General features: G+C 43.3%; 2 protein-coding genes and 1 pseudogene across 3 annotated transcripts; all 3 read right to left on the bottom strand.

Moving 5' to 3' along the window:
- Nucleotides 1–44: 44 nt before the first annotated feature.
- LOC115190605 (thiamine transporter 2) lies at nt 45–11,599 on the bottom strand. Of its 2 annotated transcripts, none has more exons than XM_029748779.1 (5): nt 10,959–11,599; nt 4,879–5,638; nt 3,115–3,307; nt 435–576; nt 45–330 (listed from the first exon to the last, which is right to left on the bottom strand). In XM_029748779.1, exons 1-5 carry the CDS (start codon nt 11,142–11,144, stop codon nt 169–171), a joined length of 1,443 nt encoding a protein of 480 aa, XP_029604639.1. In that variant the 5' UTR covers nt 11,145–11,599; the 3' UTR covers nt 45–168. The 2 variants fall into 2 exon arrangements, with proteins under 2 accessions (XP_029604639.1, XP_029604640.1); XM_029748780.1 differs by lacking the exon at nt 10,959–11,599 and adding an exon at nt 7,052–7,753.
- Nucleotides 11,600–12,023: 424 nt separating this feature from the next.
- LOC115190606 (thiamine transporter 1-like) lies at nt 12,024–15,020 on the bottom strand. The gene is made up of 5 exons (XM_029748781.1): nt 14,751–15,020; nt 13,286–14,033; nt 12,927–13,119; nt 12,695–12,836; nt 12,024–12,416 (listed from the first exon to the last, which is right to left on the bottom strand). The coding sequence occupies exons 1-5, from the start codon at nt 14,895–14,897 to the stop codon at nt 12,264–12,266; spliced, it is 1,383 nt and encodes a 460-aa protein (XP_029604641.1). The 5' UTR covers nt 14,898–15,020; the 3' UTR covers nt 12,024–12,263.
- Nucleotides 15,021–15,229: 209 nt separating this feature from the next.
- Nucleotides 15,230–19,198, bottom strand: LOC115190602 (thiamine transporter 2-like; annotated as a pseudogene).
- Between the last annotated feature and the right edge of the window lie 1,206 nt (nt 19,199–20,404).

The raw sequence follows: 20,404 nt of genomic DNA, 5'->3' as shown, positions 1-20,404 counted from the left end.
ATGTCATCGGTGTCTAATTCAGTAGGGCATAATATACCAAAAAGTTTTGCAACAGAAATCAATAATGTGCTTTATTTTTGGACACATTCAGGTAGAAACTCCCCATTTCAAAACGTTTTCTCCCATTCTGTGCCTACCAAACAGGGCCCAGTGGTCAGTTTCTTCTGCTCAGAGTCTTTGTTCAGGGCAAGTGTCACTGTCTTTCAGACTTGGAGGCTCCTCTGCAGTGGTGGAGTCTCTGTGGCTTTGCCGCACTCTCATAATTGTGTACACACCCCTCAGAAAGAAAATGACAGCGATGGCTGAGAAGTAGCTTCCATAAGTGATGAACTGCAAGAAAGAGTGGAGAGGTATGACATTTTTTCCCTTATTCTTCAGTCGTAGGGCTAGCAAGCAGGTCTTTTTGTCCTGTGACACTTGAACTGTTAACTCACCTGTGGGATGATGCCCAGGCCGAGCCCCCTGCCATCCACCACAACGGCGGTGATGATGGTCTGAAGGACCAAAGCCCCAAAGTTGTTTGCTCCGAAGATCAGTGCATATCTCTCCATAGAGAGCTCAGTAGCAATTTGGAACCTGGGAGGAAAGAGGGCACATGTTTTTCCCTCTACCAAATATTAAAGATTAATTTTGTTACATTTCAGATCTAAAAAGGGGTCCACGTCCCAGGCCTTTTTTTTTGTATAATTTTTTTTTTTTTTAGATCCAAGCTATATCCCAAAATCGAAAATTAATAGAATAAATAGGTAAACACCATGGGGCCGATTCAGACCTAAGTTATGCGAACGCAAATGGAACATTTTCTCTCTACTCCACATTTTTCAGCCAGGTATTCGTTCAGAGTGGAGATCACAAAAATTCTGGTTTGACAGAGGTATGTCTACAGATATCCTTCTGACCTTGGCTTAATTCCCTCATAATTCCACCACCTTCACGCATGATGAAACGATGAATGGCTTCGAGCAACCTGTCTGTTCTGAGAAACATCTAGGCCTTCTTATTTTATCCCAATAGAAATAACACCATTCTCCACGCACTGTAATTTACAAATTGATAAGCGCTAGGTAAATGAGTAAGTTGTTTGGATAAGGGGATTGTAAATATATTTTGCCCTATGATCGTTGGAGACAAATGTAAAACCAGTCATATGGCAGAAAACTGAGGCTTATGAAATGCTGGCCTTATAACCTGCAGGGATGCATTTTGGGGAGACAAACTATCGGCATCTGTAGACATGTGCAAATGACAGTATAGTGCCAAACCTACCAAGTTGATTTATGATTTCTAGAATGTTTTAATCATACGTTGACTTTTCACTATTTACAATTTGTATTGTGTTAAATACTCGCCACAATCAGTAGCCATCGTCAGTTATACCAATACATTTAGAACTCTAGTGTTAGTTTCTTTACATTTTGCATCATTCCATTCCATTGTTAATTTACCATTCATCTGTCACATTTGTGTGGTTGTTCCTGAGGATCGCTAGCAATAGTGGACCATATTAGGCTAACGTATTAGAATTAGTAATGTAGCCTATTTGAATCATTATGGAACGCAGACCACGTAGCTGTTTAAACCTGGAGCCTAGTGCATGGTTCACAACGACTGGACCGTTGTCATCACAGTTCCATGATTAGTGGGGATTATTAAGGATACAAGATCAGAGTATTTTTAAATTTACCAATTGGTGCTGAAAAGGAGACAAATACGAGTGTATTTACGAGGCTTTCTTTCATTGATCCCTAATATTCTGAACGTTCTCTCCATATTATACTCTAGTGACTCTGTGGAGAGAATTGAAATTAAAGCTACCCCACATTTAAAGGGATGGCATTAGATAAATGTACTGAAAACCGTATTGAATGAAAACTCGAGAAAATGTTTGGCCTGCAAGTAGGAGGGTTTTCAGTGGTTGAATGAAATGTACTCAGCGTATTTTTTTATTTATTTATTTCACCTTTATTTAACCAGGTAGGCAAGTTGAGAACAAGTTCTCATTTACAATTGCGACCTGGCCAAGATAAAGCAAAGCAGTTCGACAACATACAAAAACACAGAGTTACACATGGAGTAAAACAACATACAATCAATGATGCAGTAGAAAAAAAATAAGACTATATACAATGTGAGCAAATGATGTGAGATAATGGAGGTAAAGGCAAAAAATGCCATGGTGGCAAAGTAAATAAAGTATGGCAAGAAAAACACTGGAATGGTAGATTTGTAGTTTGAAGAAAGTTAAAATATAAATAATATGGTGCAAAGGAGCAAAATAAATAAAATAAATAAATACAGTAGGGGAAAAGGTAGTAGTTTGGGCTAAATTAAAGATGGGCTATGTTCAGGTGCAGAGATCTGTGAGCTGCTCTGACAGCTGGTGCTTAAAGCTAGTGAGGGAGATAAGTGTTTCCAGTTTTAGAGATTTTTGTAGTTCGTTCCAGTCATTGGCAGCTGAGAACTGGAAGGAGAGACGACCAAAGGAGGAGTTGGCTTTAGGGGTGACCAGAGAGATATACCTGCTGGAGCGCGTGCTACAGGTGGGTGCTGCTATGTTGACCAGTGAGCGGAGATAAGGGGGGACTTTACCTAGCAGGGTCTTGTAGATGACCTGGAGCCAATGTGTTTGGCGACGATTATGAAGTGAAGGCCAGCCAACGAGAGCATACAGGGCGCAGTGGTGGGTTGTATATGGGGCTTTGGTGACAAAACGGATGGCACTGTGATAGACTGCATCCAGCTTGTTGAGTAGTATGCAAGGGAACCACGCCTGCAAAGCCAGCATAAGGTAAGTCTGAATAGTAACTATTGAGAAGTGCGTAGGAAAGATGTAGTAGTTTGAATCGGGCCCCATGTAATTATCTTTTCCATTAATTTGGGCATGAGATGTTTAACTAGATCTATCTACATAACCAATGGTGTGGGGTGGGCACTCATATTGACATTAGACAACTTTGGAGGTATGAAAACATCTGATTTAGGAGTGTAAGGTCCCTGTAACATGTGTCCCTTTAACAATTGACCATCAAAAGGGAATTTCTAAATGTGAAGTAAGGCATATTGTTCTTCAGACGGCAGTAATTCTCAATTTATCATTACTGTATTTGCACTCACATAGCTATGGTGATAAGCAGCATGTAGAGGCACTTGAAGACAATGTAGCCAGCGTAGCAGGCCCAGATGTTGGCTGTGAAAGTCATTGTGAAAAGGGCTGCAGCTCCCAGGCCAGAGAATGAACCCAGAGCCAACTCTCCCCACTGGGCCCAATCCACCTGGGTGAAACCAATACCATAGGCCGTCACTGCTCCTGCAAGAAACACAGTGCTCTGAGCCCTAACGTTGCTATATACCTTTGTAAGGGGGGCAGGTACCCTAGTGGTTAGAGCGTTGGACTTGTAACCGAAAGGTTGCAAGATTGAATCCCCGAGCTGACAAGGTAAAAAACTCTCGCTCTGCCCCTGAACAAGGCAGTTAACCCACTGTTCCTAGGCCATCATTGAAAATAAGAATTTGTTCTGACTTAACTGACTTGCCTAGTTAAGTAAAGGTTAAATTAAAAAGGTGTTAGACTGTTGATGATTGATTATTAAAGCCTGACAAGCATCTACAAAAAACAGATGGTCATGTGTCCTGTTTTGAGATGGTTTACTTGAGAGAATAAAGGGACGTTCTTGAGTTATGCATGCTGTCTTTATCCTTTAGTCGTATACATGCTCCAGTCAATAGGAGACCAGCTCACCCTATATATTGGAGCACTCCCTATCCATCAGCCTCCCTTAAAGTCTTCAGCGAGACCCTGGTGGCCGACAGAGCCTGAAGCCCACTCCGCTCCACTCGTAGAACCGTAGTTACATACCAAGTAAATATTGTGGAGCTCCGCCCCATAGGGGGGGATTTGCACCTATTGGTTTAGGGTAGGGCAGAGCGAGCCGGAATGTACTCCCTGCCGGTGCTAACACTTCCCACATAAAGAAAAGATCCTAAGTGTGTGTATAGCTACTGTGTCCTCAGTCAGTCCGCCGCACCTAGTCAAAGACTGGTGAGCAGACCGAAGGTCATGGACTGAAACTGAACTCTGCAGACAGTAATCATGACCCCTTACATATGTCCCACAAAGAAGGCTGTCCGAGAGGGGAAAAAACTCAGCAGCCCACCAACCGGTCCCTCAGCCTCAGTACAGACTGTGCAAGAGAGAGCCCGAGGACATATCTAAGAGATATAAACTGATAAATGGGGATAGCGCTGGCACACAAATATCCCTGACCCCAACACCCCTAAAACGGCAAGTAGAGGCCGCGGTATGAGAACTGCTCGGCCTCCGACCGCAAGGCACTACAGAGGGTAGTGTGTACGGCCCAGTATATCACCGGGGCCAAGCTTCCTGCCATCCAGGACCTCTATACCAGGCGGTGTCAGAGGAAGGCCCTAAAAATTGTCAAAGATTCCAGCCACCCTAGTCATAAACTGTTCTCTCTGCTACCGCACGGCAAGCGGTACCAGAGCGCCAAGTCTAGGTCCAAGAGGCTTCTAAACAGCTTTTACCTCCAAGCCATAAGACTCCTGAACATCTAATCAAATGGCTACCCAGACTATTTGCATTGCCCTCCCCCCCTTCTACGCTGCTGCCACTCTCTGTTATTATCTATGTATATTCACTTTAATAACTCTACCTATTGGTACATATTACCAAAATTACCTCGACTAACCGGTGCCTCCTCCGCACATTGACTCTGTGCCGCTATGTTAACTAACTTTGCCTCCCTGGGTGGTTCTGGCCTGGCACAGGACATAGGTCGCAGTCAGACCCGACTCAAACTGTGCACACAACGTTTCATGGCGGCGCCAGGAAATGGGTCTATAGCGTTGTTGGCTACTCACCAAATAGGTTGGACACAGCTTCCACCCCTCCATTGTAGACTGTGAAGTTCTGGGATGGCTCTACGTGCTGCCACAGCACCTGAACATAGTTGGTTGTCTGGTTATAGCCACAGGTGGCAAGTGCCCACCACACTGACCAGTACAGCAGCTCCCTGGTAGAGTAACACTGGATGAAGTCTCTCCACAGCTGGATAAGAACCTGGCTGCAGCTCCTAGTTCTCACTGGCTCCTCAGGGGACTCTGCCATTTCCCCATCACCTTGGGCGTCCATTTCTTCTACATTTCCAGTTTCATGCCTCTCCTGACTCCGATGGAAGAACATGCTTCTCTGTGGCATTGGCAGGAAGAGGGAAGTCACCAGGGCGATGGAGATCAACACCAGGGTAAGTACCAGGATGTTGTTGTAGGACATGAGGTTGAAACTGACCAGCAACTGTCCCAGCACAGATCCCACCGTGTAGCCTAGCAGCTGTACACTACGGCAGTAGGATGTAGCTTTGCGGTAGTGTTTCAGCTCCACTATGCTGTATATGTATGAAAAGTAGGCTACCTCGCTGGCTGTCACCACGGCGTAGGCAAACTGCATTGCCTGCATGGCTGCCACTCCCTGCAGCCAGAGCAGCATTGCTGTGGTAACAAAGAGGTTGATGCACTGGAACACCACGACGGGCTTGTAGCGCAGCCAATCGGTGAGCAGGAAGACGGGCACCAGCACAGCCAGGTAGGAGTATGTCCACACAGGGAAAATCTCATTGGTCACCTGAGGTAAATGGTAATGATGTCACAGTCATAACCATGTCATAATATGTTATAACTTGTCATAATATGGTCATGACACATACTGCATATTTAGACCTGTTGTGACATATTATTTTATGGCTGGCTATGACACCTACATAAGAGTGTCAAAACCCACAAAACCTACCAAACAAGACAAAACATATTTCTTTGTCATAGCCTACTTGTCAAAAGTATGTGTAACCCTCTCACCAGGCTCGAATATGACTCTCACAATATTAACTTATGTAGAGTACCTCAACAGCATGGGATGTTAGGTGAGAAGGACATCTCCAATAAGAATTCCTATTGTAAACTATCTAGGGTTATGACAATAGGGTATTCACTTCGGATTAAATGATTATAGGTTTCTGTTATTGAATCAGGATAAACCATCCCATGCATTAAATAAAATTGAAACAATCAATGACTCCACCAAGGCAACATGCATAACGTTCCATATGTGTATTAAAACAATTTCAAACACAAATACATTTTCAGACACAACATCAAAAGAAATAAAAAATAATAAACCCCAATGAGTCATGCACAACCCGTGTCCAAATTATTTCAAGTTTGCTTAAATAAACCGTTGGCGCACGTTGGAGCTCCAAAACATTGACGACACCCAAAAATATCCAGAAGCACCTCATGTTGTGGTTACTCACTACTTGGTAGATATTCCCTCAGCGAAGTATGGCAGTTCCATACAGGTTTCCTCACAAAGTCCAAGGCAAGCACAGCTACCCATGCAGACAGTACTCCTTAGCCGTAACCGATATCCCGTGGGAACACGAACTCGTTAAGCTTCCCAAGCAATTATCTCCCGGTGTCACACGATGCTAGGCTAACCTCAAGGCTGGCAAATACCTCCACGACGAGACGGTAGCTTCAGTCTTTACTAAGTTTTAACAAAATTATAACAACTCTTTTATAAAATATGTATTTCTCTTCATGTATTAGTAGGTATGGGTTTTGTTCTAGTTCTGTCGTCTTCTTTTATAATTTTTCTTCACCAACCATCCTAAGGTAAAACGTCCATACTTTTATCCACGTCTCTTTTTCCCAGGCCTCCCGTTAACCAGGTCAACTCCCATTGGCCACAACTTAACAAGCGACCTTATTGGTCAAAACTTAAACTTCAAAGTAAAACAAACTATTCACTTATACATTATATAAATATTTCATCAAAAAGCATAATGCATTAACAACATTACAGTTCAGGAGCAATTCAATCATCTTTTAAATATAATACCAATTAATTATAACAAATAAACTCAATATTTGGTTCAAACAAGGGTATTACATATGCTTATGTTATATCATATTTTCTGAAATTGACCATATTAAATTATCATTGTAATTGCTCACAAATTGATGTCAGACATGCACCTACCACAATGCTCTTGCTGATGACTGGGATGAATGCAGGAGCAGATTTCCGGAGCAGTATTGATGACTCTTTTTGATTGATGACTGACATAAGGGCATGTACATGATAGGTCTATCTGGCTTATATGATTATGATGGTCATAATGCTTCTAGACAGTGTCAACGTGTATTTTCTTAGTCCAAGTAAAGTGACACTGGAGGGTCAAAAGGCTTCTTGACAGTGTATTTTCTGCAAGTTATTTAAAAAAGCATGACTGTGAACAGAATTCCTTACAACAAATTACTTATGAAACAAACTTTCAAATGAAAGGAAACTTCTTGGCTGGGAAAAAACATATTGTTTTGACACTCTTATGTAGTTGTCATAACCAGCCATAAAATAACGTAATATATTCACAACTGGTCACACTATATGGGGTCATGACAGTGTTATGACCATATTATGACAGGTTGTTACAAGTCATGTCAGCTGTTATGACATATTAAGACATGGTTATGACCGTATCATAACGTGTAATGACGCTGGGTGTCAACTAAAGTGTTACCATGATTACAAATGCAGTAGATTGGTATGGTATTGTTTGAGATTATAAATATAAATAGCATTAGCTATCGCTGAACGCTGTTCCATGTTGGCATGTGATCACATTGGAGAAGCATGTAGAGCTGCTTTCTCAGACTCCACTGCTGCTACCCACTTCAAAGTGCACAGAAATGATTAATGGTGTTCTAGCACCATACTTTCTGAAAAAGTTGGTCACAGATGTGGGTGACCAGCGTTTCAGCCTCCTCCTCGATGAGTCCACGGATGTAAGTGTTTCTAAGTACCTGGGTGTTGTGATAAGGTACTTTAGTGACACCAAGCAGACAATTGTATCAACATTTCTGGGGCTTGTTGAGTTGGAGGGAGGAGATGCCAAATCTATAGCCCGTGCTATTGTGGCTTTCCTCGAGAAGTGTTGTCTTAAAAAAGAGAAACTCCTGGAGATAGGGACTGACAATGCCTCTGTTATGACGGAGATTAACAATGGGGTATAAGCCTCAAATATCTGGTTCTTATTCGCTGTGTGTGCCACTCTCTACAGCTTGCTCATTTGTAGTTCTAAACATATTTGGTTTTAATTTTTTTTTTTTTACTCAATTTTTGTCTCTCCCACGACGTTATTCCTTTCTCCTACAGTGTCCATCACAATTACATGCACATGGCCAATTATGAAAATTAGGTGATGACGTCATTTAGCGAATTTTAGGACAGCCAATAGCTACTATCCTTACTGAGGAGTTGGCAACACTGAACTAAGGCTGGGAATGTCAATACAATCAAACTAGCAAAGGCAAGTCAGTTATAATGTGGCTAATAGGCTAGCGTATAAATTTATGTAACTAGCAAGCTAAAAACACGGAGCCTAACGTTAGGTCGATAGCTAGCTACCTGCTAGGAGGATGTAATGTCAAGCCATTGGAGGAGTGGGTAACTGAGACATTTTTTGGTGTTATACACAGCTAGAGATGCAGGTGTAATTTGGTTAGCTAAGCAACATAAGCAAAAAAAAGTAATAGTTAGTGAAGAATGCTCTAGATAACAAGTAAACAACCTAACCAGCTCTGCTACGGCGAGTACAATGTTCAGAGTGAGGTGTTCTGTCATTTGTGTCTGGAAGTAACTAGCAAGCTAGCCAACTTTAGCCAGTTAGCTTGGATGCTTGTCTGGGACGAGCATGCATTGGCAGGCAAGCTGCAGAAAGATGAGGCTACAATTCAAATCAAATGTACCTTTTCATGGTTGTTTGATCAATAGGACTGTAATAGGACTCCCATGGTGTTTACATACTTGCAGAAATCCATTCAAGTGTATTTTGTGGCTTTTAGCAAATGCGTTCTAATGATCTAAAGTCATGCTGTTGCAACAACCTGTAAACACAAAGTCCAGTTCAAAGTGAATGATGGCAGGCCCGTGAGGCAAATTACTTGTTTGTATAAAGGTCTACTGTAGCTCTGATTGGCTTAAACGCACAGGTCTGTGTAGACTCCGGTCCTGGACAAGAGATGTTTTATTTTGTGCAGTGTCTATTATTTGTCCAAGTGCACAATCACTTTCCTGCTCTATATTGCTGTAGAATTTTCCAAATTTTTTATAACATTATTATTTAACATTTATTTTACTAGCCAAGTCAGTTAAGAACAAATTCTTATTTACAATGACAGCCCACCCCGGACAAACCCTCTCCTAACCCGGACGATGCTGGGCTAATTGTGTGCCGCCCCATAGGACTCACGATCACGGCCAGTTGTGATACAGTCCGGGATCGAACCAGGGTCTGTAGTGATGCCTCTAGCACTGAGATACAGTGCCTCAGACCGCTGTGCCACTTGGGAGCCCCAAAATGCCTTAATTTACATAATTCCCAAACATTCTAAGAATTTATGAAAAGGTGAAAATGACCATATCTAAGTGAACAATTGTCAGAATAAAATTTTTAAAATGTAATTTTTCTGGGGGTGTATATGAATAGATTTGAATAAAATGTAATGTTGCTAAAATGCTGTCAGTTCCACTTTAGATGCAACAATGTTTCACACACAAGTTATTTTCAAAGAGATGGCTATCAACAGCAAGCGAGTTGCATTAAAAAAACACAGTTCCACTCACCAGATGATGATCATTTGAAACTTAACTTGTTGAAAGTTAGAATCTAACAAATTAGCAACAACATCCTCTTTGATAACATCTACTGAATCTCCTGCAAACTAGCTGACAAAAAAAGCTAGCCAAACTGTGGTAAAACTACTGTTCACTATCTATTGCGCAGTGACCTGTTGACCTTCAAGAAGGCAGAAGTTTCCATATGTTTTTGTAAAAACAGTGGGACCGAGAATGTCAGGCCATCTGTCTGTGAGCGGAAGCTGAAGCGCTGCTGGGTCATGCAGCAAGACAATGATCCTAAACGCACAATCGGGTGTACATGAAAATTATAAAAAAGTAACACATTTGAAGTTTTGTAATGGCCTAGTCAAGTCCAGACCTAATACCAATTGAGATGTTGTGTCAGGACTTCAAACAAGCAGTCGCTGAGTTAAAGCAGTTCTGCATGCAACAGTAGGCCAAAATTCCTCCACAGCGATGTGAGAGACTGATCAACAACTACAGGAAGTGTTTGGTTGGAGTCATTGCAGCTAAAGATGACACAACCAGTTAATGAGTGTAAGAGGGCAATTCATTTTCCACACATTAATAAATAAAATAAGTATAAACATTTTTATTTGTAAACTAATATTAGGTTTTGGTTGAAGATCTGACAACATTCAGTATCAAAAATAGTGAAAATCAGAAAAGGGGAAAGTACTTTTCACGGCATTGTAGGCTATTTATATTAATACTCAAAAGTATGAGTTTGACTTTTCATTTTTCTAAGGTATTCTCCTAGTTGTACTGCTAAACGTGATGTGAAGAAGTGACATTTTATATGATTATGTGATTATGTCTAAATACCATATAAGGTTTTAAGTACTGAGTTACAACTAACCCCCGCATAGGAGCCTATACTTATCTAAATCTTGTGAGAAAATACAACAATAATTCTTGTCATTAACTATACAAATAAAAAATGGAGAACGTTCCAAAGGTCAAACATTAAAAAAAGAGAGGCTGCTAGGATATTTACTTTAGGGTCTCAAAACCAATTTTTTTGTCAATAAAACCAAAGATAATTGATGAATTTAAACAAACTTCTTAGGCACGTAGATACACTAACCAAGCATTAGTATATTGAATAACATTCCATTATCAGTCTGTTACAACTGAACTTGTGTTACTTTGTTCCATGGTCTCCTCATAGATATAGTGCTGTTCAAAATCTCAAAGTGTGGGAATGACAACATTTTATTGACATTTTAGTACTGTAGTAGCTTACCTTTTCCACTGTCAGGTTTTTGTCTGGACCTGTCAGGTAAGGTATGAGGAAAGGTTCTATAGGTTTCACAGTACTGAAAAACCCATAGATACACAGCAGAGTGGTGGGATAGCCCCATCCTGCCCTCCACCGCTTCAAAGCCTCCATTCTCACAGATCCAAAGAGATTGTCACCACACAACTTCATGACTTTCACGTGCTGAGGTTTTGCTGCTTTACCTGCTCAGATGAGTCTGCTCTTTCATGCCACATATGCAGGAGTTTACCTGCTCAGATTTAACTGTGTTACCTGTCCAGGCTAATCGGCTCCCTACTATAATACTGTAGTAGTAGCGTACTAGTCTCAGGTTGTGTGTGTAATCGGTGAGCTCCGTCTGTCAATCAACAACTTGCTCAAAGGGCACTGCTTCTGGTCTACTCACACACGTTTCTTCTAGAACTGAGACATGAGCTCAATAAATAAAACAAATAAATCATACCTGCACATCAGCTGTACACCTTATCTTTTTTAGTTTACTTATAGAGTAGTTGGAGTAGGCTAAATCATGCTGATGCAACAAGTACCCACTGGACAAATCCGCTTGAATCAATGTTTGTTACGTCACAAAAATGTGTGTTATCAAATAGTGACTAAAGTTCAGGGCAGGGTACTGGGCAGAGGCTGGCTAGTGGTGACTATTTAACAGTCTGATGGCCTTGAGATATAAGATGTTTTTACAGTCTCTTGGTCACAGCTTTGATGCACATACCTCTACTGACCTCGCCTTCTGGATGGAAGCGGGTGAACAGGCCATGGTTCAGGTGGCTGAGGTCCTTGATGATCTTCTTGGCCTTCCTATGACACCGGGTGCTATAGATGTCCTGCGTTTGGCAGACTGCACCACCCTTTGGCGAGCCCAGCGGTTGTGGACAGTGCGGTTGCGGATGGTGCAGTTAGCGTACCAGGCCGGGATACAGCCCGACAGGATGCTCTCAATGGTGCATCTGTAGAACTTTATGAAGGTCTTTGGTGCCAAGCCAAATTTCTTCAGCCTCTTGAGGTTGAAATGGTGCTGTTGCGCCTTCTACACCACACTGTCTGTGTGGGTGGACCATTTCAGATGGTCAGTGGTTTGTACACGAGGAACATACATTTTATTTTGATTATAAATACAAGTATACAGAGTACCATGACATTATATTTTAAAGTAGATGTTTGGTGAGACACCTTGCCCTCTTCAGTTTTGGACAGATTAATGTCTGTGGTCAGAACCGGTCAGATGAAAACACTTCTACTTTGGGTTCTTCTTTTTGTTCCACTGCATGTTCAAGCTTGCAGTGGTGTACAAATGGTTGGGCTTGGAGGCTCCTCTGCAGTGGTGGAGTCTCTGTGGCTTTGCCGCACTCTCATAATCGTGTACACACCCCTCAGAAAGAAAATGACAGCGATGGATGAGAAGTAGATTCCATAAATTATAAACTGCAAGAAGAGTGGAAAAGCATTACGCTTATTTTTCAGTTACACGGTTCAGATACAAATATATATGTTTTGAATTAGCCAGATATTTAACGCTGTTTCTTTGGACAAACATCAAGGACAGTTCATAACATCCAAGACAAAAGTCCAAGGTACCTATTCATAATGTTGGATAATGACATTGTTGGATGGAATTGCACCACTGGGGGTTGTGGTGGAAGAGTCGGGGTCTAATGGTTTGTAGGAACTTGCCTCCTTTGACACTTTAAACTTTAACTCACCTGTGGGATGATGCCCAGGCCGAGCCCCCTGCCATCCACCACAACGGATGTGATGATGGTCTGAAGGACCAAAGACCCAAAGTTGTTTGCTCCGAAGATCAGTGCATATCTTTCCATAGAGAGCTCAGTAGCAATTTGGAACCTGGGAGGAAATGATCACGTTTATTCCTGTTAAATAATCATTCAAGTTTGGCACCTACATTTTTCTAATGGCAGTAATTCACAAACTCACATGGCAAATGTGATAAGCAGCATGTAGAGGCCCTTAAAGGCAACATAGCCGGCATAGCAGACCCAGATGTTGTCAGTGAAGGTCATGATGAACAGGGCTGCAGCACCCAGGCCAGAGATGGAGCCCAGGAACAACTCTCCCCACTGGGCCCAGTCCACCTGGATGAAACCAATGCCATAGGCCGTCGCTGCACCTGTTAGTCACACACATGATGTGATAAACTTACCATTAAGTAATTACATATTAGTAGTATGACTGCAGATTGACTGTTGGTGATGATTGATTATTAATGCCAGACTAACATCTACAAATACCCAATGGTCATGTGTACTCCCAACAGTTGGTGCTTCACTACTCACCAAATAGGTTGGAGACAGCTTCCACCCCTCCGTTGTAGACTTGGACTTTCTGGGATGGCTGTATGTGCGCCCATAACACCTGTACATAGTTAATTGCCTGGTTGTAGCCACAGGTAGCCAGTACCCACCACACTGACCAGTACAGCAGTGCCCTGGTGGAGTAGCACTGGAGAAAGTCTCTCCACAGCAGCAAAAAGACCTGGCTGCAGCCCCTAGCCCTCACTGGCCCCTCAGTGGACACATTACCTGCGCACCTGTCCCCTCCTTCTGGGGTCTGTGGTGGGTCACTTTGACTCTGATGGAAGAACATGCTTCTCTGTGGCATTGGCAGGAAGAGGGAAGTCACCAGGGCGATGGAGATCAACACCAGGGTAAGTACCAGGATGTTGTTGTAGGACATGAGGTTGAAACTGACCAGCAACTGTCCCAGCACAGATCCCACCGTGTAGCCTAGCAGCTGTACACTACGGCAGTAGGATGTAGCCTTTCGGTAGTACTTCAGGTCCACTATGCTGTAGATGTATGAGAAGTAGGCCACCTCACAGGCCGACTTTACGCCATAGAAGAACTGCATCGCCTTAAAGACTGCCACCTCCTGCACCAATAGCATCATCGCCCAGGTTATGAAGAGGTTGATGCACTGAAACACCACGACGGGCTTGTAGCGCAGCCAATCGGTGAGCAGAAAGACTGGCACCATCACAGCCAGGTAGGAGTATGTCCACACAGGGTAGATCTCATTGGTCACCTGGGTTAGAGTGCAACACTGCTGTCTGTTTGGGAGGTTGCAACATTACAGAACATTCAGATAGAAAATGTATTGATTGTAGCGACCTTAACACAACACCTAGCGAGCAACGCAGTGACCTCATCAAGAGATTCAGATCTCTTGTCGTAAAGGCTAAGGTGTTGGGTTGACAGCCGCAAGGTCACATGTTCAAACCCTGGTCCGCACTACTTCCTGACTTCACTACATCAGTTGCGGCCATCAAAAACATGGGGGCAAGAATGGGGTAATGTAGCGAGCACAATTCAACACCTAGCAACCTCATCAAGAGGTTTGTATCTCTTGGGATAACAAATAAAGTGTTGGGATGACAGTTGTATGGTCCTGTGATTAAGGTTAAAGCCCAGGTTGGGACTACCCTCTGATTTGCTACAGTATTGTGTAAAACAGAAATGATTGTCATGGAATCAGGAATCATGTCCACTCTGTTAATTATATTGTTTTGTTCTGAACATTTCCCTTCACTGAATACACCCCCTGGTTTCAAGAGCGCTTTCTTCCTTGCTTTACCTTTTCTTTATCAAGTTGGTAGGTAGTAAAGTGGTCATAAACATGGTTATATTACTAATAAAGTTGTAAAGGCTCGGATGAAGAAAAAAAAATTGGTACACTCCTCTAAAGAGAGAATAAGAGTATGAAGACAAGGCATTGAAATGTTTTTCCTGTAGTCTACTGTACCTGTTCCACCGTCAGGTTTTTGTCTGGACCAGTCAGGTAAGGGTAGATGAAGGGTACGAGAGGTTTCACAGTACTGAAGAACCCATAGATGCACAGCAGAGTTGTGGGATAGCCCCATCCTGCCCTCCACCGCTTCACAGCATCCATCCTCACAGATCCACAAACAGCGATAGCCGCTACTATCACCCACACAAGTTTTTATACTTTATACGAAAAGCAGGTTTATTGCTTTACCTGCTAAGGTTAGTCTGCTCTCTCACACAACTCTTAATCCAGCCTGTGTCTAGTCCCCATATGGAAGTCACCTCGGTTTGTTTGTGTAATCAGTGAGCTCAGTCTGTCAATCAACAACCTGCTCAATAAATGTATGCGGTAACTAAAACGCTAGAGAGATAATGCATATTTAACATGGCCATGATTATCAATTGAACACACCTTATCTTTTGGATGACTTAAAGAGAAGTTGGATAAAACGATGCTTACGCAACATTGGTTTTATTTTTATTATAAATACAAGTATGTAACACCATGAAATTCAATGTTAGGGTGAACCCCTGAAGACTCCTTGCCCCCTCAGTCTCTGATAGTCTATTGTCTGTGGTCAGAACAGAATCGGTCTGAGGAGGGCACCTCCACTTTGGGTTCGTCTTTCTGCTCCGAGTCCATTGCCTGTTTAGGCCTACAGTGGTGTGCACAGGCTGTGTACATCCCTCGGATCAGGAAAAGCTCAGATATTGCTGCATAGTAGCTGCCATAGACGATGAACTGGAGAGAGGGAAATTTGATTAGACCGGTCAAGAACAGTAAAAATGTGGTAATAATAACCCACCAGGTGTCACTCTCTCTTCACTTTTGGTAACTTGTGCAGTGATCAGATAAAGGAATGGGCACTGCCCTTTCTAGTTCTGGATTGTGCAACCATACCTGCGTGACAATGTCTAGCCCCAGTGCAGTTTCATCAACAACGATGGCTGTGAGAATGGTCTGCAACAAGAGAGCGACAAAAGTGTTGACCTCTCCATAGCACGCCATGGAGAGGTTGGCTACATTCCGGAATCTGTAAGGACAAAACAGATAACATTTTGCACTGAATATTTTCATTGTGCAGTTCTGATGAATGTCTATGGGATGCATGGAAGGTGTATTAAAAAAATATAGCAGAGCTCATTGAAGTATGGCCTAGAGAGTATTCAGCATTTAAGTAGTGAGGCCTTGAAGATGAGGCTGCATGAGGCCGCATCAGCAGCATGGGGCCTTGAAGATGATGTTGACAGCATAGCTTGCCCAAATTTTGCTGGGGAGCCCAATCAGAAACATGGTCTCTGCCATCACAAAGTGCTTATACAGAAACCCAGCCTAAAACCCCAAAGAGCAAGCAATGCAGATGTAGAAGCACGGTGGCTAGTAAAAACTCCCTAGAAAGGCAGGAACCTAAGAAGAAACCTAGAGAGGAACCAGGCTCTAAAGGGTGGCCACTCGGGCTGTGTCGGGTGGAGATTATAAGAGTACATGGCCATTAAGGCCAGATCGTTCTTCAAGATGTTGAAAATCAATTCATATCAGATCAGTGGTTACTCCAAGCAAGGACGGATGCAAAATTTGAAGAATTCGAACAGGACCCTCATTGTATTCCTAGGGACAGTGTTCCTACCATAATTTATCGGACAGTATAATGTCTCTATCCCTGAACACAAAGGATCGAGGACAGGGCTTTGATTTAATTAAAGGGATACTTCGGGATTTTGGCAATGAGGCCCTTTATCCACTTCCCCGGAGTCAGATTGACTTGTTACAATAAGTCACTATCTCTCAAACCCGAGCTATCAGCAATAATCAGAAAAATTGTTACCCAAGCTATCACTTTAATTAAAGCAATTACTCTTCTCTGCGTGCAGAGCCCAACTTGGACCAAAGCGAAGATGACCATGGAACTACTTTGCCTTAAGCCAATCGAAACACATTACCCATTTAATCATGGAGCACATATAAATCAGATTGTGAGACCAACATTTAGCTGTGTCCTGGTAATTTGGGAGTTTTATTAGACTATTTTTATTGAGTGATAAAAAAAAAAGATTAGCATTGTAAAATTTTTATCTCAATATAAAATTCACCAACCGGTAAACCCCAAAGCACAGCTACTCCACTGAACACACACACAGCTCCTGTGCTTCCTCCACTGCACTCACTTCATCCCCCACCTGGATCTTGGCACTCAGGTCCAGGACAGCCTTCTCCCCCCTGAAAAACATCCCCTGCTGGGGAATGGGTAGCCAGACAGAGATGAGGAACGCAACGCTGAGGATCCCCAGGGAGATGGCGTTGAGGAAGAAGTAGTCCAGCCTTGCCAGGGAGACCAGCAACTGGCCTAGGGTGGCCCCTAGGGTGGAGCCTGTCAGCATGGCACTGCGGAGGTAGCGGGTGGCCTGCCGGTACCTCGCTGGAGGGATCACACTGTAGATGTAGGAGAAGTAGGCCACCTCCATGAAGGACACCACGGCATAGTTGAACTGCAGGAAGGTCATGGCGGTCAGGCCAGGGGCGAAGCAGAGCAGGACATAGTTGGTGACCAGGAAGAGGCCCTGGACCACGATCACCGGCTCGTACCTCAGGAGGTCTGTCAGCAGGAAGACGGGGAAGAGGACAGCCAGGTAGGACTACGTCCAGATGCGGAACAGGTAGTTGGTCACCTGAGGAGGTGATTCATTTATCAGTATATCTAGTCAATATCCACAGGGATACTGAATAGTCCTACCGATCCTCTATATGAAGCAAAAAAAGAACATAGCCCATTGTATACGGTAGCACATATGCTATTTATACAAATGTATGTGGACTCACCTTCAAATTAGCGGATTCTGCTATTTCACCCACACCCGTTGCTGACAGGTGTATAAAATCGAGCACACAGCCATGCAATCTCCATAAACGTTGGCAGTAGAATGGCCTTGAGCTCAGTGACTTTCAATGTGGAACCGTCATAGGATGCCCCCTTTCCAATAAGTGTTTAAATTTCTGCCCTGCTAGAGCTGCCCCGGTCAACTGTAAGTGCTGTTATTGTGAAGTGGAAACGTCTATGAGCAACAACAGCTCAGTCACGAAGTGGTAGGCCACACAAGCTCAGAGAATGAGACCGCCTAGTGATGAAACTGTCCTCGGTTGCAACACTCACTACCGAGTTCCAAATTGCCTCTGGAAGCAACATCAGTACAAGAACTGTTCGTCAGGAGCTTCATGAAATTGGCTTCCATGGTCGAGAAGCCGCAAACAAGCCTAAGATCACCATGCGCAATGCCAAGCGTCTGCTGGAATGGTGTAAAGCTCTCCGCCATTGGAGTCTGGAGCAGTGGAAATGCGTTCTCTGGAGTGATGAATCACGCTTCACCATCTGGTAGTCCGAAGGACTCATCTGGGTTTGGAGGATGCCAGGAGAATGCTACCTGCCCGAATGCATAGTGCCAACTGTAAAGTTTGGTGGAGGAGGAACAATGGTCTTCGGCTGTTTTTCATGGTTCGGGCTAGGCCCCTTAGTTCCAGTGAAGAAAAATCTTAATGCTACAGCATACAATGACATTCTAGACAATTCTGTGCTTCCATCTTTGTGGCAACAGTTTGGGGAAGGCCCTTTCCTGTTTCAGCATGACAATGCCCCTTCCTGTTTCAGCATGACAATGCCCCCTTACACAAAGCGAGGTCCATACAGAAATGGTTTGACAAGTGTGGAAGAACTTGACTGGCCTGCACAGAGTCCTGACCTCAACCCCATCGAACACCTTTTGGATGAATTGGAACGCCGACTGCGAGCCATGCCTAATTGCCCAACATCAGTGCCCGACCTCACTAATGCTCTTGTGGCTAAATGGAAGTCCCTGCAGCAATGTTCCAACAACTAGTGGAAAGCCTTCACAGAAGAGTGGAGACTGTTGTAGCAGCAAAGGGGGGACCAACTCCATATTAATGCCCCTGATTTTGGAATGAGATGTTCGAGGAGCAGGTGTCCACATACTTTTGGTCATGTAGTGTATTTCATTCTATCATTATAGTGTGTATCATTTATTTTCTTATCACAACCTTGTTAACAAATCCCATCAAAGCTGATAATGTGTAGCATACAGCTCTCTGCTGCTGGTTACTTTACCACCTCCTCAGAGATGTTCTTGTATGGTCCAATAAGGTATGTTGTTAGGAAGGGCTCAGCTGGTCTGCAGTTAGCGAAGAACACATTGAGCGACAGAACGGCTGTGGGAAACACCCAGCCAGCGGACTGTAGCTTGGCCCAGCAACACATCCTGGTAGCCTACGCCTTCTGCACTCCTCACGTGCCCGACCTCTGGGTCTGAGTCCTGTGTACCACTGGTGTCTGTTGGCAGTTGGCAGCTGTAGATCACTGGGCTAAGTCCTTGTCGGGGAAATTTATGAATTTAGTCTGTCTATGAACTACATGTGCATAAATGAGAATGCAAGTTTATATGAGGGAGACTTTGAGCTCTTGGGAAATAGTCCCACTGGAAAAGTTTACGTCAGCCTCTGTTATCATGACACAGAGTTTTCTAGTCTCTATTGTTTCTAGTCTCTATTGTTTATGTATATGTTAGTCATTTTTTTTGTGCACAGTTATGAAACAAATTCTGTCTTTTTCGAAGAGGTTAGTTGTAGGCGAATACGTTTCAGTCCATCTGCGCATGCGTCTTGGCCGCGATAGTCTGTCGCCATAACAACGCTTTGTTGACAAGTGATTTCTGCTGGAGAAGCGAAATGAAACTCAAACGATTCCTTCTCAGATATTATCCACCAGGTAATGAACATGTTGTTGATGATGCTAATATGCATTAGAATTAAGATACTAATGAATGTTTGGACAAGTTGTTAGCTAATTATTTGTACGATTTTGTGCAACTACACAGCAACTTCAGTGCTGTTCTGACCTACTGAGCTAGCTGGCTTTGCTAGCCCAGAGCAGAGCTAGGTCTCTGTGCTACAGACCAGTTAACGTTAGCTGCAACAGGAATTTTTCATGATGCTCAAATTGATGCAAGTTGAAGTTATAAGTAGGCCTAAAGTAACTTATATCTCACACTTAGTCTGGTTTCGAATATTGAATTGATGCCTTTTGTTCACAGGTATCATCCTGGAATATGAGAAAGGAGGAGCTCTGAAGACTAAATCCATTGATCTGTTGGATTTGTCTCCGGAGTGGGTAGACAATAGTACAATTCATGTTTATGAATGAGATGATGTGTTTAGTGTTCATGATATGTGCAGGGTTGGCAACTTTTGAAGAAAGCTTCAAATTCGGTTTGCTTTTTGAATTTTATTGCTGCCTGGCACAACCCCAAGGCCTAGAGGCTAATTTCCTGCAATTCTACGTATTTTGAAATGGTTTAGGCCTATGACCAGGGTGGAACCCCCCCCCCCCCAAAAAAAAACACAGGTCAGGTGTATTCAGGATGCTTTGAACATTAAATGAACACTCAAAATTCGATGCCTTTGTTACTTTGATAAAAAAAAATTGGGGTGGGGGGGGGGACGGGGGACGTTTAAAGTATGCTAATATTTTTTGGGGTGGTTTGACACTTCATTCAGACAGTAATGCTTAAATGTAAATGTAATGAAATGAGATGGGGGGGGGGGGGGGGGGGGGGGGGGGGGGGGGG

The sequence above is a fragment of the Salmo trutta genome, unplaced genomic scaffold (genome assembly GCF_901001165.1).
Source record: "Salmo trutta unplaced genomic scaffold, fSalTru1.1, whole genome shotgun sequence".
NCBI classification, from domain to species: Eukaryota; Metazoa; Chordata; class Actinopteri; order Salmoniformes; family Salmonidae; genus Salmo; species Salmo trutta.
Note: the sequence above shows the minus strand (reverse complement) of the source record. Positions and strands in the feature narration are given on the sequence as shown.

Coding starts and splice junctions, on each gene's coding strand:
- LOC115190605 (XM_029748779.1), bottom strand. CDS start 11,144: ATGAAGTTGTGTGGTGACAATCTCTTTGGATCTGTGAGAATGGAGGCT. Junction 5,639..10,958: donor AAAACCTGACAGTGGAAAAG/GTAAGCTACTAC, acceptor CATTTACCTCAG/GTGACCAATGAGATTTTCCC. Junction 3,308..4,878: donor AGCTGTGTCCAACCTATTTG/GTGAGTAGCCAA, acceptor TGTTTCTTGCAG/GAGCAGTGACGGCCTATGGT.
- LOC115190606 (XM_029748781.1), bottom strand. CDS start 14,897: ATGGATGCTGTGAAGCGGTGGAGGGCAGGATGGGGCTATCCCACAACT. Junction 13,120..13,285: donor AGCTGTCTCCAACCTATTTG/GTGAGTAGTGAA, acceptor TGTGACTAACAG/GTGCAGCGACGGCCTATGGC. Junction 12,417..12,694: donor GCCTGGGCATCATCCCACAG/GTGAGTTAAAGT, acceptor CTCTTCTTGCAG/TTTATAATTTATGGAATCTA.